Below are 14,214 nucleotides of genomic sequence, written 5' to 3'. Positions count from 1 at the left end.
ATTGCCAAAAAGTGTGGCGCTCCCTTTTAATGACTACAATAAAAAGGTTTCTTATGGCTTGACTCATCTCCCGGGGGTATAGGTCTGCAGGCAATGAAACATTAAAAGGTAAATACAAAACTATTTTCTAGCACAAGGTTCGGCAACCTCCGGCACGTGGACCATCTGGCAACATCTGCAGCAGCTCAGTTTCAGTTATCTTTGGCTGCTTTAGTGAAGCAGCTCCCGTGGAACGAAAGATGCTGACTCCAGAGCAAGTACAAGGTATAACAGGAACTGGGGGCACTATTGTGTGGCATAACATGAGCAGGTGTGTACACAACTGACACACCTGCACTTCAAAAGATTTTCGCTGGCGTACTTAATCATTCACACGTGACCGCAGTTTAAGCCCGCATTCCTTCAGACTTTTTTGTCCAAAGCACCAACTGCATGATACCAGTCACTCTCCAACAGCATTGGGAACATAGGAGACATGGAGTATACTACAGTGTTAACCATCTTTTACATATTTTCTAGACAGACACATGCGAGCAATCACATGTCAATGTAGCCTAGCCTTAACACAAAAACAATCTGCAAAGGTCACAGATATGCATACATGTAGAAGTATCTACCAGTGGCGTTCTAATATTCTTCCACCATACCCACAGCAGAGGTGCCAAATTCTTTCCTAAAGTGGATGAGCCATGTTGACATCAAGCAAAATTTAGAAGAGGGATAAAAACTTAAAATATATAATAATCATCCAGGCCAAATACACTGATAGCAAAGTTCCTATCAATGTCTTGGATGGTAAAGTTGGTGATATGTTAACACTTCCATACATTTATAACTCATCTTGCTTGGAACACATTTGTGTGTAATCCACTGGCAGTGCATCTTCTCCTGCTAGAGCAATGACTGAACATGCTTGTAAAATCAGGGAAATCCCTGGAAGCATTACAACCATGAGTACATGACAGAAGAAAAAAAAAAAAAAAAATCCCTGTAGCCATCAAAATATTTATGGTAAAACAGTGCCACAAGGACCACATGCAGCCAGAGTAAATGGAATCCGTCAATGGCAACATAATAGTCCTTTTAAACAACAATTTTTATTTTTTAAACTTTTCTCTCTGGAATCGTTACCAAACTGCGGAGGGCGATTTTTAATTCTCAACTTGTAGAAATCTTAAATGTACATCGGCTACAAGGCTAAAACACTTCCATGACAGATTCCTTTTACAGCAATGGGTTAGAAGAAAAAGCAATGCATTCATTCAGTAGCAAAGCTGCACATGAGAAGTGAACGTTTTATTTGATAAGGTAATAAAGCACACATTTCTATCACATGGAAAACTAACATTTTAAGTTACTAATTTTTTTTGCTTTCCTTTCCTTAATGAATCAGGCCCCACATTTTTATTTCTACTACTTGAAATTTTAAAACAGAGTCTTTAGAATATTTAGAATAACAGTTTTGTTTTTTTAGTCTATTCCCTCCCCTTACAGTTTACGTAACATACTTAGGATCACATACTGTTCAGTCCTATTTATTTTGTAAATAGAGAAACGAACAGTGGCCGGTTGCTGTAACATATCTATACAATTTGGCCTGCTGAAATGACTATGGGTATCTTGTGGACTATGGGTATATTGCCGATGCACAGGCAAAAAAGAATGCATTATCACCTATTTTGGAATAAACAAGTTACAGAACATTGAGGAACCCTAGAAAACGCATTAACATTAATAAAATCTGATTTAAAAAAAATAAAAATAAAAAAAAAAAAATGGTTTAAATGAGGGCCTTGTACAGAACATACAATGTATGTGAAGATATTAATAATCTTATAGAGTAAGTATATGTACATACTGGAATTTGCAATAAAATGGAAATAAAAAAACCCCAACTCATTAACCTGCATTGCATTTCTGTATGCATTTGATGCATTGACAAGTGCGTTCAATCCATGTTTTTAAATATGCATCACAGCAAAACAGTAAGTTACCTTGTCCAAGCCAAACACATGTGACGATATTTACAATGCACTCATATGGAGAAAAATGTTAAAGTTTTCAACTATATTGACAGGCATCAGATGCACTGAACCAGAACAAGAAGTAGTAAACAATAGCACACTATGTTAATGTAGAAATACAAATATATAGAGGCCCATCTGCTGCAATGATTATACTATTGACATAAATTTAAATGCTCTTGAACTTATTAAAAACACATAATTTTACCACCAGTGGGTACAAATTCTAAGATGGCTAAACTCAATTCAGGCTCCATAGAATGGTTTTATTTTCTTAATGTAAATTGCCCTTACTACAATGATAAATAATTCAAGATCATTCTAACTCATGTCATCTGCTCATTAAATATATATATATAAAAAGCTAGTTTTAAACAATACAAATAACTTAGGACCATTATGGTCTATCCTAGATACAAAAGTAAAAATAATAATACCAAGCAGCTGTAATCGATCCTTTGCCATTAGTAAATTTGTTGCCATCTTTGCTTGTAGACGGCGTGCTCTGTCACATTGCTCGCCTACAAACAGAAAACAAAAACAGATTGCGGGGTTAATAAGCACTGATAACTAATTAAATGGGATAGGCAATTTCTGAATAGTTAATTAAACATAGGAGGCAGTGTAATAAATAGCACAGTTGATGTTGACAGAAGCCTGGTTTACAAATTACTACAGCCAAAACTACATTTTTCTGGTCAAATACAAATAGCAGCCTTTTCCTTCCAATTAGTTTATTCGACTGTGATAATCAGATTAAAAAAACAAAAAAAAAAACACATACAAAACTGGGTACATGACTTCATATTCTTAGTCACACGTTATCTTGTTGCAACAATTCTAACTCCTTATTCTTCATAAGGCTCATACAGTAAATCGGAGGTTCCTGTCCGATCTGGTGTTCACAAGGATGCCATATGTTTTCAGGCCGATACAGTTGAGTTTCTACTTCTACGTAATTTTTATAACGTTTAGCCCCTGCATGACTACTGCTGGACAAGCGGGAGCATGTAGGGGCAAAGGGGTTACAAGAAAACCCACTTATTACCGTCTAATGTGTTGGTCACATGCGCATACATCATGACGTACAGGCGCCCAATCAGCAACGACCAGTGGAAACACCATAGGTGGTGTGTGAGTCTTCATTCTCTCTCTTGCTAGCGTAGAAAAACTTAAGACACCATCACCTGGAAAGCACCCTTGTTTAAACAAAAGGAGCCCCTGTCTACTTCTGATCAGCAGGGAATAAAATAGATAAGTATCTTTGATCCAACTTCCCCTACCTCTTGTGTTTTAAAAAAAACAGGAGCAGTCTCATTTTAAACAGGGAAATCCCCTCCTTCAATTTAGAGTATCCTTGTCCACCATAGCGCTTAAAAAAAAAAAAAAAAAAAAAGGGGGCAGTCTTGTTTAAAAGAGGGGATCCCCCTCCTCTAATTTTGTTAGATCAACCCAAACAATGGTGTACCATTCTTACAGGGAGACCAGTAGCTATACAGACAGATGTGACAATCACTTATTTTCAACTGTTTGCCGAACTTTATTGTGGTAAATAAATAGGTTTTATTTTCAGCTTCTGCACCATTTTTTCACAAACTGCTGTATATATTCTTGGGTTATAAAGCAATCAAATAGTATTTTTTGAAACGCAAGGTCTCATGAAAAACAAAACACAAAAAAAAAAAAAAAAACAGAGTCTGGTCTGTGTGGGTACTGCCCAGAAAATATAGTACCAGTATTTATGTCTGTGAAGTCCGGCATATAGGCTGAGCACAGGGATGAAAATAAAGGTGATTAAAAAGAAGCTATACACAATATTGTATTAGGTTGTCTGTCATTTTGTTTAATGTATTCTGGAGGAAAAAGGAAAAAAGCAACATATCCCACAACCTTTGGTCGAGTGTCACACAAAACACAACATTTTTCCATTTAATTGATGCTCTTTTATGAAATCCCTTACCATTATAAAAGATGTGCAAAAAAAAAAAACACAAAACAAGGAAACTCAAATAGATTCTTCAGACAATAGACTTTTACGTTAAATGAAATACAGAGCACTTTAAATACCTTGTCCTTCCACTGGCACTGCAATTCCTTTCTCCAACTCTTGAATACCTTTCTTGTACCATTCCACAGCTTGATCCTTGTGATCTACAAGTTAAAAGTAAAATTAATTGAAAAGCAAACAATAATAGAGACCACACTATGATACTAGCTGCCTGCTCTTTTATGCAAATGAAGTGGTCACTCCCTGGCACAGAATAGCTACCAAGGCATGTAATTGTTTGTTTATTTTTTGTTTTTTTCGGGGTCATCCCAGTTAGTTCAGTCAGTTTACATTACTATAACTCCTTTCCCTTTCCAAGCATTCCTCCCTGTGATTCATTTCTCCAATCATTTCCAACCACCTTCCCCATTGAATTTAATTGACCATCACCCTCTCCTGCAATTCGTTATTCCCCTACAGCCCTCTACTATAATTCAAACCCCACTGCTTCTTACCTCCTATACAAGAGGGGGATAGAGACAGGGATATTTCCGATTAATGTCACACACCATGCTGTTGCTCTGGGTCACTGACTGGCAGTAATATAAATTATATATCCAAGACCCATCTGTATTAATTCTCTGACAGCCTTCTATCCTCTCAATTATAGGTGTTAACCAGGTTTAGACACCCATCATCCAAAGGAAAAATCTGGGAATGGAGAGATTATTTGGGCTGTCTTTACATAATTCACTAGACATTTAATTAGAGGATAACTGCTGATCCCTGAGATTACTGAGTAAGAGCGCCAGTTGGTCTTAAGATATATCATTTGTATTACACTTCAGTGCTAGTGACACTATTTTTGATCTGGCTGCATCTAAATATAGGAGCATTCTAAAAGGATAAATATCCTTATATACAGCCTGTCAGTATGTAAGCATGTGCAGCACAACAAGAGCGTTAAAGGAGCACCATGCTCACAGCCAATCAATGATCTGGAGCAGCTGCTTGGTGCGATAACCAGCCAGGGACATCCCCTCTTCTATACGTTTCTTGCATAGGATGGAAGACAATGATTTAATATGGTAAAACATCTTTGTTAACCATTTAAAAATGGTGATAGAACAGTAGCATCAGTGGGAGAACCAGTCAGAAGCTGCATTGTCCGCGAAAGTGGCTTCTGATTGGTCCTCTCACCAAACGCGAAACTGCTCTGGTTTTCAGATAGGTTGTGAAATTAACAAAAAAATATAATAATCTGCTTCTTCCCTAGGTGGTAGTTCACATTTAACACAACAGGAAATGTAGATGCTTAGACATTGGACACGCAAGGTGAAAATAGATTGAAATTATTTTATCAGTTTAGTCTATCCAAGACATAAGCAGCCCGTTGGCTACACTAGCAAGGAAACCATTGCAGGGACACTTAGAACGCCTAACCTTTGAATTACTTCAATTGAAAATAATCCTGTCACTCATGACCCTTAATAGCGGAAAATAGCCGAAGAAGTAAGGTACTCTTCTAAACTACCTATTACCTATACATTTTAGTTGCATTTCCAATAAATGTAACATGTTAAGTTTGCTGATAACCATTAGTATTATCATAATGCATTACCATTGGGGATCATAAGCATCATCACCCTCTGAAATAGGTGTGTGTCTTTTTACCCTTCTTTAGATATGCGAGTGATCCCCCCGTTTATATATGGACATTGTGTAGTTCCCTTATGCTGCATTATTGGAGGAATTGTTATTGTACTTTTACTACAGAATGTGAAGCTGCTTATTCTTTATTGATAATTCAACACTTTTTTTTTTTTTCACAGTTATAAAAGTACAATGGTTACCGAGCTTGCATACATAATCATAAAGGAGATCGCACACCTCAGGCATAATAGTGACCTACTTGAAATTATAATAGCCACATCCGTTCTACCAATGTAATGCAACCATTTCATATGGCAGAAAACTAGTAATGTACCTCATTCAACAGGATAACTTGAGATATACTAATCAAGTATACACACAGTCATGTACAGAAGCAATTTTGACACTAATCTATCAAGTTGTGTTTCACACACACGCATATGGTGAGTACAACAGGTAAGGAACACAAATAGGAAGTAGCTGCACTGAGGGATAGAATCTATTCAAAACAACAAAAATCACCACAGCAGCCATCATGGATGCGGAAGGGTTTGCTTTTGATTTGCTAGAGTATTACGGATGCTTAGGCACAAGTGCAGATGCGATTGTGGTCAGATATATTTCTGGGTGGCACAATATTCTCCAATCAGGAGCTGTACTAAAAATACACTACCTTAATCAACTGGGTTTAACAAATTCACTAAACATCCTGGAATGCTGACCCCCCCCCCCGGACCGACAAAAAAACAAAAAAAAACAAAAACAATTGCAATATTCCCTAAAATATGTGAAGGGTCATGTAAACCAAGGCACTTTTATAGCCAAAAGCTTGTTCTAGTATTCAAAACTCACCACAAGTTAACCCTTTGAGTCCTTAAAATATCCCATAGTGACTTAAAACGTTGGGTCGGGGAATGTATTCACAGCATCATCTAATTTAGTTTACTGCCAGCCAAACAAGGAGATACTGATACTTGTCAGCTGTACTGCACAAAACATTAGATTTTTTTTTTCACACAATGAGTTGGGGGCTCATGGACAAACATCATCATCATCATCAACATTTATTTATATAGCGCCAGCAAATTCCGTAGCGCTTCACAATTGGGAACAAACATTAATAAGACAATACTGGGTAATACATACAGAGGTGGAGAGAACCCTGCTCGAAAGCTTACAATCTATACACTGGCTCCAAGGACACACATATGCAACCTGCTCCACAAAATAAATACATTTTGGAGCAAAAATAGAACTGTAACCTACCAATGTGGCTAATTAAGAATTATTTTGCTAACAAAAAAAATATCAATATTATTTCAGTTAACTGCAGTTACATAAGACATTAAAATTAATTTTAAAGGGAGCAGATGAATAAGGGTGGATACCATTAATGACAGCTTTCAGCTGGGTGTGGTAATCCAAGCATGAACACAGACATTTTCCTTTTGCTTCAAGTTTATGGAGCATTGTCAGTACGCTCATTAATACATCACTGTGGGAACAGCTCTTCACCCTTTTATCTTTTTTTTTTTTTTTTTTTTGCTTTGTTTTGTTTTTTTAAAGCTACACTGTTTGGTGATCTAAAAAAACCCAAAACAATTATCTATTGAGGTGTACATTAAAATGGAAATCTTCATATGATGCTGCTGAATTACAAACATCACTACACAGTAAACTAATCTTCTGGACCATGCTCCCCTGAGGTCAAACAAGAATATAGCATTTGAAGGAGCGTCATTGTCCAAATCCTGCTGACATCTGCATATAGACAGCTACTGGGCAGCTGACCAACGCACAATCATTTAACATTTCTAAAGACCTTTCTTAGTTTATATTCATATGCATGCTTGTAAAATATCTAGTAACTTGTAAAATTCCTAATGTACATATAGTCAAATATAATTTACAGACATGGGGGGGGGGGGGGGGGGGGAGAAAAAAATGACAACATCTGTACATTTGTAAAGTAAATGCCAATCAGAGAATAAGCTAGTAGCATTGTAAAATGTCATCAAGTCTGGGCAATAACATTTTCATAGACCGATCGTGAAAGACCTGTATACAGAGTCTGGACTTCACTTTGTTTGAAGACACGTTACTAATTTATACTAAAAGAGGACTAATGTTTTTTTGGTTGAATGGGCTTCAATTGTCTGGTGTTTTACACATTTAAACACATAATTCAAAAGCTGGTATCAGAACATATGGCTTTGGTTCACAATTTTCTAGGTACAACAAAAGATTGGAACACATCAGCATCACATCAAGAATCAGCAGCAGGGTATTTATGACGCACTCCATAAAAGTGATATAATTGGTTTTGACAGGGCTTTCATGTGTGCTTGATTTAATGATTTATTAATTCTAGAAACTAAAGGCAACATTGACAATGGACTCCACTACTAATATTATAATGCGCCACAACCAACCTGCAGTGCCAAGTGCACAGGGGGCATTAACAAAAATGCAAAAGCTAAAATGAAGCTTCCATATCAGTCAACAGAAACATATTACATTCATATTGTTTTACTTTTATATCAGAAAAAGTATGACACCCCTCCCCCATTTAATATTTCCCAATTTGCACTCAAACCCTAGTTCAGTAAAAGGGCCCCCTTTCCCTGACTTTACACTAACTTTCCAGAATATCACATAATTTACCCAGACATAATATTCTCGACTAACATGGTGCTGCATAATAATTATTTTGTGCATTATCATAAGTATTCTGTGCAGTGCAAATTATGTCTTTGTAACAGAAGACTGAACTTAAGATACGAAACTGTATATTTTCTCAGATTTTACTGTACATATATATTTTTACGGAAAGGCCAGCATTGCTATACAAATTGCATGATGGAATATTCGAACACAATGCCCAGTTTGTTCTAGTGCAACTTGCCTTTTGTTTTTCTTTGGGTCCCTTGAAAACAGCCAGCATACAATCTAGCAAACACATATTAAACCTTTATAATGTTACCATAAAGGTTTGAGAATTATTGCTACATCACGTGCAGGCTGTCCAAAGACATGGAATTTGCTTATATATCTATCTGCCCTGTACCAAGTTATACATAAATTATCATCAACATGTATTTAAATAGCGCCAGCATACTCCACAGTGCTTTATAATTGGGGGGGAAACACAGCAATTGTCATTTATATAGCGCCAGCAAATTCCATAGCGCTTTACAATTGGGGACAAAAAAAACAAAAAACAGTAATAAAATAATGGTCCAGCGAGACGTCAAGGTGATAAGTACTTAGAGGGGCTATGTTATCGAGAGAGAGTGGCACACAAAACAAATCAGTTCTGTGTCCCAACATTTTCAATTACAGTGCAGGGCAGAACTGGCATTAAAAACAAAAAACAAACTCACCTTTCCAGTACATTTGACCATGTCACATGAAACTTACGGTAGACCAAACTTAGAAGTATTCATCATATTTGCCAGCTGATAGCACAAATACTTTACATTACACTTTCAGCACTGCTCTTAATATTTTGCTCAACACATGCAGCAAACATACCAGCAGATTTAACAAAATAGTTTATATAAAAAAATGCCGATTGGAAGTTTTTAGGAAAGCTTTGGGGTAGAGAAAAGCCTAGAAGCCCATCAGCTGCACTGCTTCACTTTACAATACCTGTAAATATTTATTGTATTTTATGGGTTTAATAAAACAAATGGCTACATTGCAGCCACAAGTTGATTTTCATTTAAATTTATTTTGCTTGAAGATTTTACACAAGGCATTCCTTATATTCACAAGATGCCAATGGAATTAATTTTAAAATATTTAGGTTAATGCAATACAGACTATGTTTTTCATCTAGATCAGTGATCTAAGATCACATTATGTTTGAGATTCAGCTCTGACTCTTAATTATGTACATCATATTGGTGATTTCTAGTGTAGAAGAAGGTATATTAATAAGTTGCGCAAGTGAAGAACCAGTCTGGTACAAAATAATTAAGTAATGGTGAAATTAATAATATTTCAAACAGCATGGACAGCAGGGAATATAGAGCACCTTTTTCCATGGTGCTCTACCTGGCTGTTTTTACTTGCCCCATGGCCCTTGAAGCCCAACAGAGCCCTATTATAATAGAATAAGCCATTGTTTCTCCTTTTATAATAGGCACCATGTGAGCACTAATGCCCACAGTGTGTGTTAAACCAATGCATAGCAACCGCTTCTCACCCTTGGCACACCCAAGCCCTTCACCGAACTCCGCGGCACAACATAAGCAAAAATATAAAAAAATAAAATAAAAAAAAAAATCTATATTGTTTTTAAACACAAAAGAATACTCCCATAAGAAAAGACAGCAAGACAACAGATAGCTGATGTGATCACTTGCCGAATATTTTCTCAATGCATAACTATTGTTTCCACCTCAGTTCTCACGTCTCACATGCACAGCAGCGACAGCAGTGGAGAGATAAGGAACACACTTGCAGGAACGTCACACATACGCAATACATTCATAGTTAACCATAGTATGATGCATGTATCGCCATAAATCTTGTGCTTTTTCTCCTCTTGGAAGCAATGTGCCACGGCACACTTACAAACATCTCATGGCACACTAGTTTTCGAGCACTGTGTTAGACCACTGACCATCAGTCTGACCAGTCATAGCAGGTGTGGGTAATAGCCTCCAACATTTTTCATTATTTCAAAGTATTACAACTGCCCGCACCTGGCTACTTCTTAATGCCACCTGACTGGCAAAATTTTCTGGGGAGAACACAATAGTTTATTATCCTTGGTGCCAACGCTGTTCATGGTGTTGGCATAACTTGTTACTCTAAGGGGCATGTTTATTATCTGCAATTTTAGTCCCTAAAGTAAAGCTGGGTACACACTACAGGTTCTTCAACAGATTACCGTACCAATCACATGATAAATGAAGGTTAGGTTCGATATTGCATTTAGTGTGTACGCTCTCACGATTGTGTTTTAATTGTATCAAAGAACATTGCAGTTTCATTTGACTTAATAACGGCACTAAAAATCTCTATATATGATGGGACCTAGCTTAACATCTCTTATTGCAGCGATAAGAGAAGCATTTTTCATCATCACCATTTATTTATATGGTGCCACTGATTCCGCAGTGATGTACAGAGAACTCATTCACATCAATCCCTGCCCCAGTGGAGCTTACAGTCTGAATTCCCTAACATACACACACAGAGACAGAGACTAGGGTCAATTTTGATAGCAGCCAATTAACCTACCAGTATGTTTTTGGAGTGTGGGAGGAAACAGGAGCACCTGGAAGAAACCCACGCAAACACGGGGAGAACATACAAACTCCACACAGATAAGGCCGTGGTCGGGAATTGAACTCATGACCCCAGCGCTGTGAGGCAGAAGTGCTAACGACGCTTCAATATAGTTTTGCCATTACTACACTCTGATAAAGCGGCTGCCCTGGAAAAAAACATAAGAGATATCCCTTTCAAAACTAACTTCCAGGTTCTGTCCAAGGGAGTATACTTTGCACATACGCGACCATAAGTCTGCGCGTACACCAATTCTTCCCCATACTTGCCATCATGGCTTTTCATTCAATCCTCAGACGGCATTAGTATTTATAAAAAACAAAAAAAACAAAACACACCTAACCATTTTGGAGCTTCGTATGTTAGCCTTTTTTGCTGCACCCATAGAAAGAACTATAGACACAGGGGTAGCAATCTTATGAAAAATTACCGCTGTCACTGAATTTGTGGGCAAAGAGTCTTTTAGAAATAGGCCAAAACATTTTATGATTAATAGTAGTTTTATTATTTTATAGGAGGAAATGCACAGTAACTTTATTTTTTAATATGCAAAAAACAAAGGATAAGAAACCATAAACATGTAAAATGCACAAGTAAGAAACACAGTGTTAATCGGTGCAGTCAGGTGCCTAGTCATGTGGAAAGCCCAACAAGAGCTAAAGCAACTGTTTATTCCTAAAACAAGTAATACCAACTGGTTAAGAGATGCTGACAGTTCACTACTGATCTGAATCAGCACAAACAAAAAGCCTGGATGGTCCTGATAACCAAGCATCATGTCAGAAGAGCAAATGCCATCTGTAGTCTCACCCCAGCCAATGAAACCAGTTGTGGTAATATATAACTGCCAAACCCCATACTAAGGTGCACCTGTCTAATAACTGCATGAGGATGACCACAGCCATGCAGGAATATTCCCTATATAACATATAATACTCCAGCTCACTGCGCAATATGACAGCACAATAATCATTGATAAGCACTACGAAATATGCACCAAATGACGGGGACCCTGCAGACGTCACTGGTTGTTATCAAACATTGTATAGTGACGTCAGCGCAGCTTTCAGGGGAGCTCTGACGTCAGGCCGTGGTTTACAAACAGTATGACGTCATATGTTGCGAGTTCTCACCTGGCTCCTTCTCGTCGATACGCAAGGCCATAGAGATGTAGGAGAACGCCTGCTGGTGATGGCCCCGCACCACGTCAGGATCAGGCCTGTCCCGAGCACCAGCCGTCGTTACAGAGGTCCTGGCCGCCGGGTACTTCTTGTCCGCCATGACCCTGCGGGAGAGCCGCTCGCAGCACCAGGCGAAGAGCAGGCCGAGCTGGAGGGCCAGGAAGCGGAGAAGCGAGAAGGCGGCGAGCAGGGGGTAGGAGAAGACGTACAGGTTCCGCTTATGAAGAGAGGGCGGGGGGCTCTGGACTGGTGACTCCGAGCGAGGGGAGGGTGCTGGGGATCCGGGACCTGTGTCTGCAGCTGGGGTCACCGGTTTCTTCTTGCTTCCTCTTCCGCCCGGAGAATTCATTCACAGCGCCCGCAGCCGCCGCCATAACACCGGGCACAACCTGCTCCGCCCACTACACCAGACACAGCTGTCACTCCCCGCCCACCCCATTCTGTGAGACGATGACAGGTGACACGCCCAGCAGACCCATTCTCTTAATGTCGTCATATGGGAACGCCCTCACCGCCAGCAGTGTATGCACTCCTCGCTAGTGATAGGGCCTTTCACTGAATCCCCGCCCACTTTTTTATATAGACACGCCCGGACTGACTGCAAGTGTTGTTATTGTCGTCCCGCCCATTGTAAAAGGAGCATTGTTCTTCATAACGATAGTGCTGAGCTTATCCTAAAAGTGTAGGTTTCAAAGCTATTCTTGGTTAAGCCTCCACCAGGAGGGCTGGGTGAAATATGATATAATTACATGCCTGTCAGCATTTCAATACTTAGAATCAGTACACTGATAGAAGAGGTGCGGACACCTTTTTATGGTGGTGGTGGTGGAGTATGTGGTTAGGTGTGCACAGAGGTGTCAAAGTTTGAAGGTGTCCTCTATGAACATTTGCCAGGTGGGCGCTTCCTGCCTCAGTCTGACACTGCTTAAGTGTTGCATGGGGGCAGTTAAAAAATGTTACCCTGATGCCTACAAATGTCTAATTACTTCCCTGCTGCTCATTTTAGCTCATGAATTAAATTACTTATTCTATTTTTACTTTGCAAGAGGCCTTGATTTTTGCTGCTGCTCTTATAAGGCCGAGAACAGGGGGAATATTTACTAAGTGGTGGTTCGGTCGAACCGCCGATTCCTGGAGTTTTGCCATCATTTTTTTTAAAAACGCCAGTTTTATTAAAAACAAAACCTAATGGTATTTGTCTTTAACAAAATAGCTATTTTAAAAAATGATGGCAAAGCAAAGAGAATTGGCGGCTTGTCGAAACCGCCGCTTAGTAAATATTCCCCCTGATCTCAGCCCGATCAGTCCTGAAGCAAAAATCAGATAAAAATAGCAATAAGCCCCTCTGGAAGGAAGGCATGCCCTTAAATGCACTCTCTCCAATTCTTTATAATGTATTTCATAATGTTGCTCTTAAATCTGTTTTTTAAATTGCCTGGTAAAATTGTTCTGTATTTGCAGGGAACGCCCTAGTTCCGTCAAATTCCTCCCAGCAGTTGATACAAACCTCTGCTTCTCCACTATCACCGCCAATCTTACACAAAAGAAGGTGAATAGCACCACCAATCAACATTTTGCACTACGCTTTAGCCGTTCTGTGCTTTGTAAGTGAGGCATGCTGTGTTTGACAAGCACCATCTAAAGGCTCATTCATACTACTCCATTGTAAATACACATTTTGGGTCTTATTCATTAAGAAACGCAAGTCCCGTTGCCTGGCGGCCTTTGCGTGAAATTGCTCTGTGCTTACTCAGATACAGATTTATGACAGTGAACTCAGGTGCATGCAATTCAAGTCCGAACTCAAATTACATTTCCGTCAACCTACAGTTTGAAGAGTGGAATGGGGGAGGGAAGGGGCTTATGCATATAGGCCAGTGGATCCCAAACTGTGTGCTGTGGCTCCCTGGGGTGCCTCAGCAATCTCACAGGGGTGCCACGGACAGGGCTGGTGGTAAGCAAGGTGTGGGACTACTTAGTAATTATTTTATCTTACGGGTGCCTTGATAAAATTATGGAGACCTCGAACTGAGAAAGTTTGGGATCCACTGATATAGGCAATGCAGAG

At 39.0% G+C, this 14,214-nt stretch overlaps 1 protein-coding gene across 2 annotated transcripts in view; it reads right to left on the bottom strand.

Annotated features, from left to right (window-relative positions):
• Positions 1-12,606, bottom strand: part of SPAST (spastin) — a 45,984-nt gene extending 33,378 nt beyond the window's left edge. The window contains exons 1-3 of one of the 2 annotated variants that reach the window (XM_075203559.1): positions 12,099-12,606; positions 4,092-4,175; positions 2,462-2,545 (exon numbers count right to left, since the gene is read on the bottom strand). In XM_075203559.1, coding sequence (XP_075059660.1) covers positions 2,462-2,545; positions 4,092-4,175; positions 12,099-12,495 — 565 coding nt within the window. In that variant the 5' untranslated portion in view covers positions 12,496-12,606. The remainder of the gene's footprint in view (positions 1-2,461; positions 2,546-4,091; positions 4,176-12,098) is intronic. The other variant, XM_075203557.1, reaches the window with a different exon arrangement.
• Between the last annotated feature and the right edge of the window lie 1,608 nt (positions 12,607-14,214).

The sequence above is a fragment of the Mixophyes fleayi genome, chromosome 3 (genome assembly GCF_038048845.1).
Source record: "Mixophyes fleayi isolate aMixFle1 chromosome 3, aMixFle1.hap1, whole genome shotgun sequence".
NCBI lineage: Eukaryota > Metazoa > Chordata > Amphibia > Anura > Limnodynastidae > Mixophyes > Mixophyes fleayi.
Note: the sequence above shows the minus strand (reverse complement) of the source record. Positions and strands in the feature narration are given on the sequence as shown.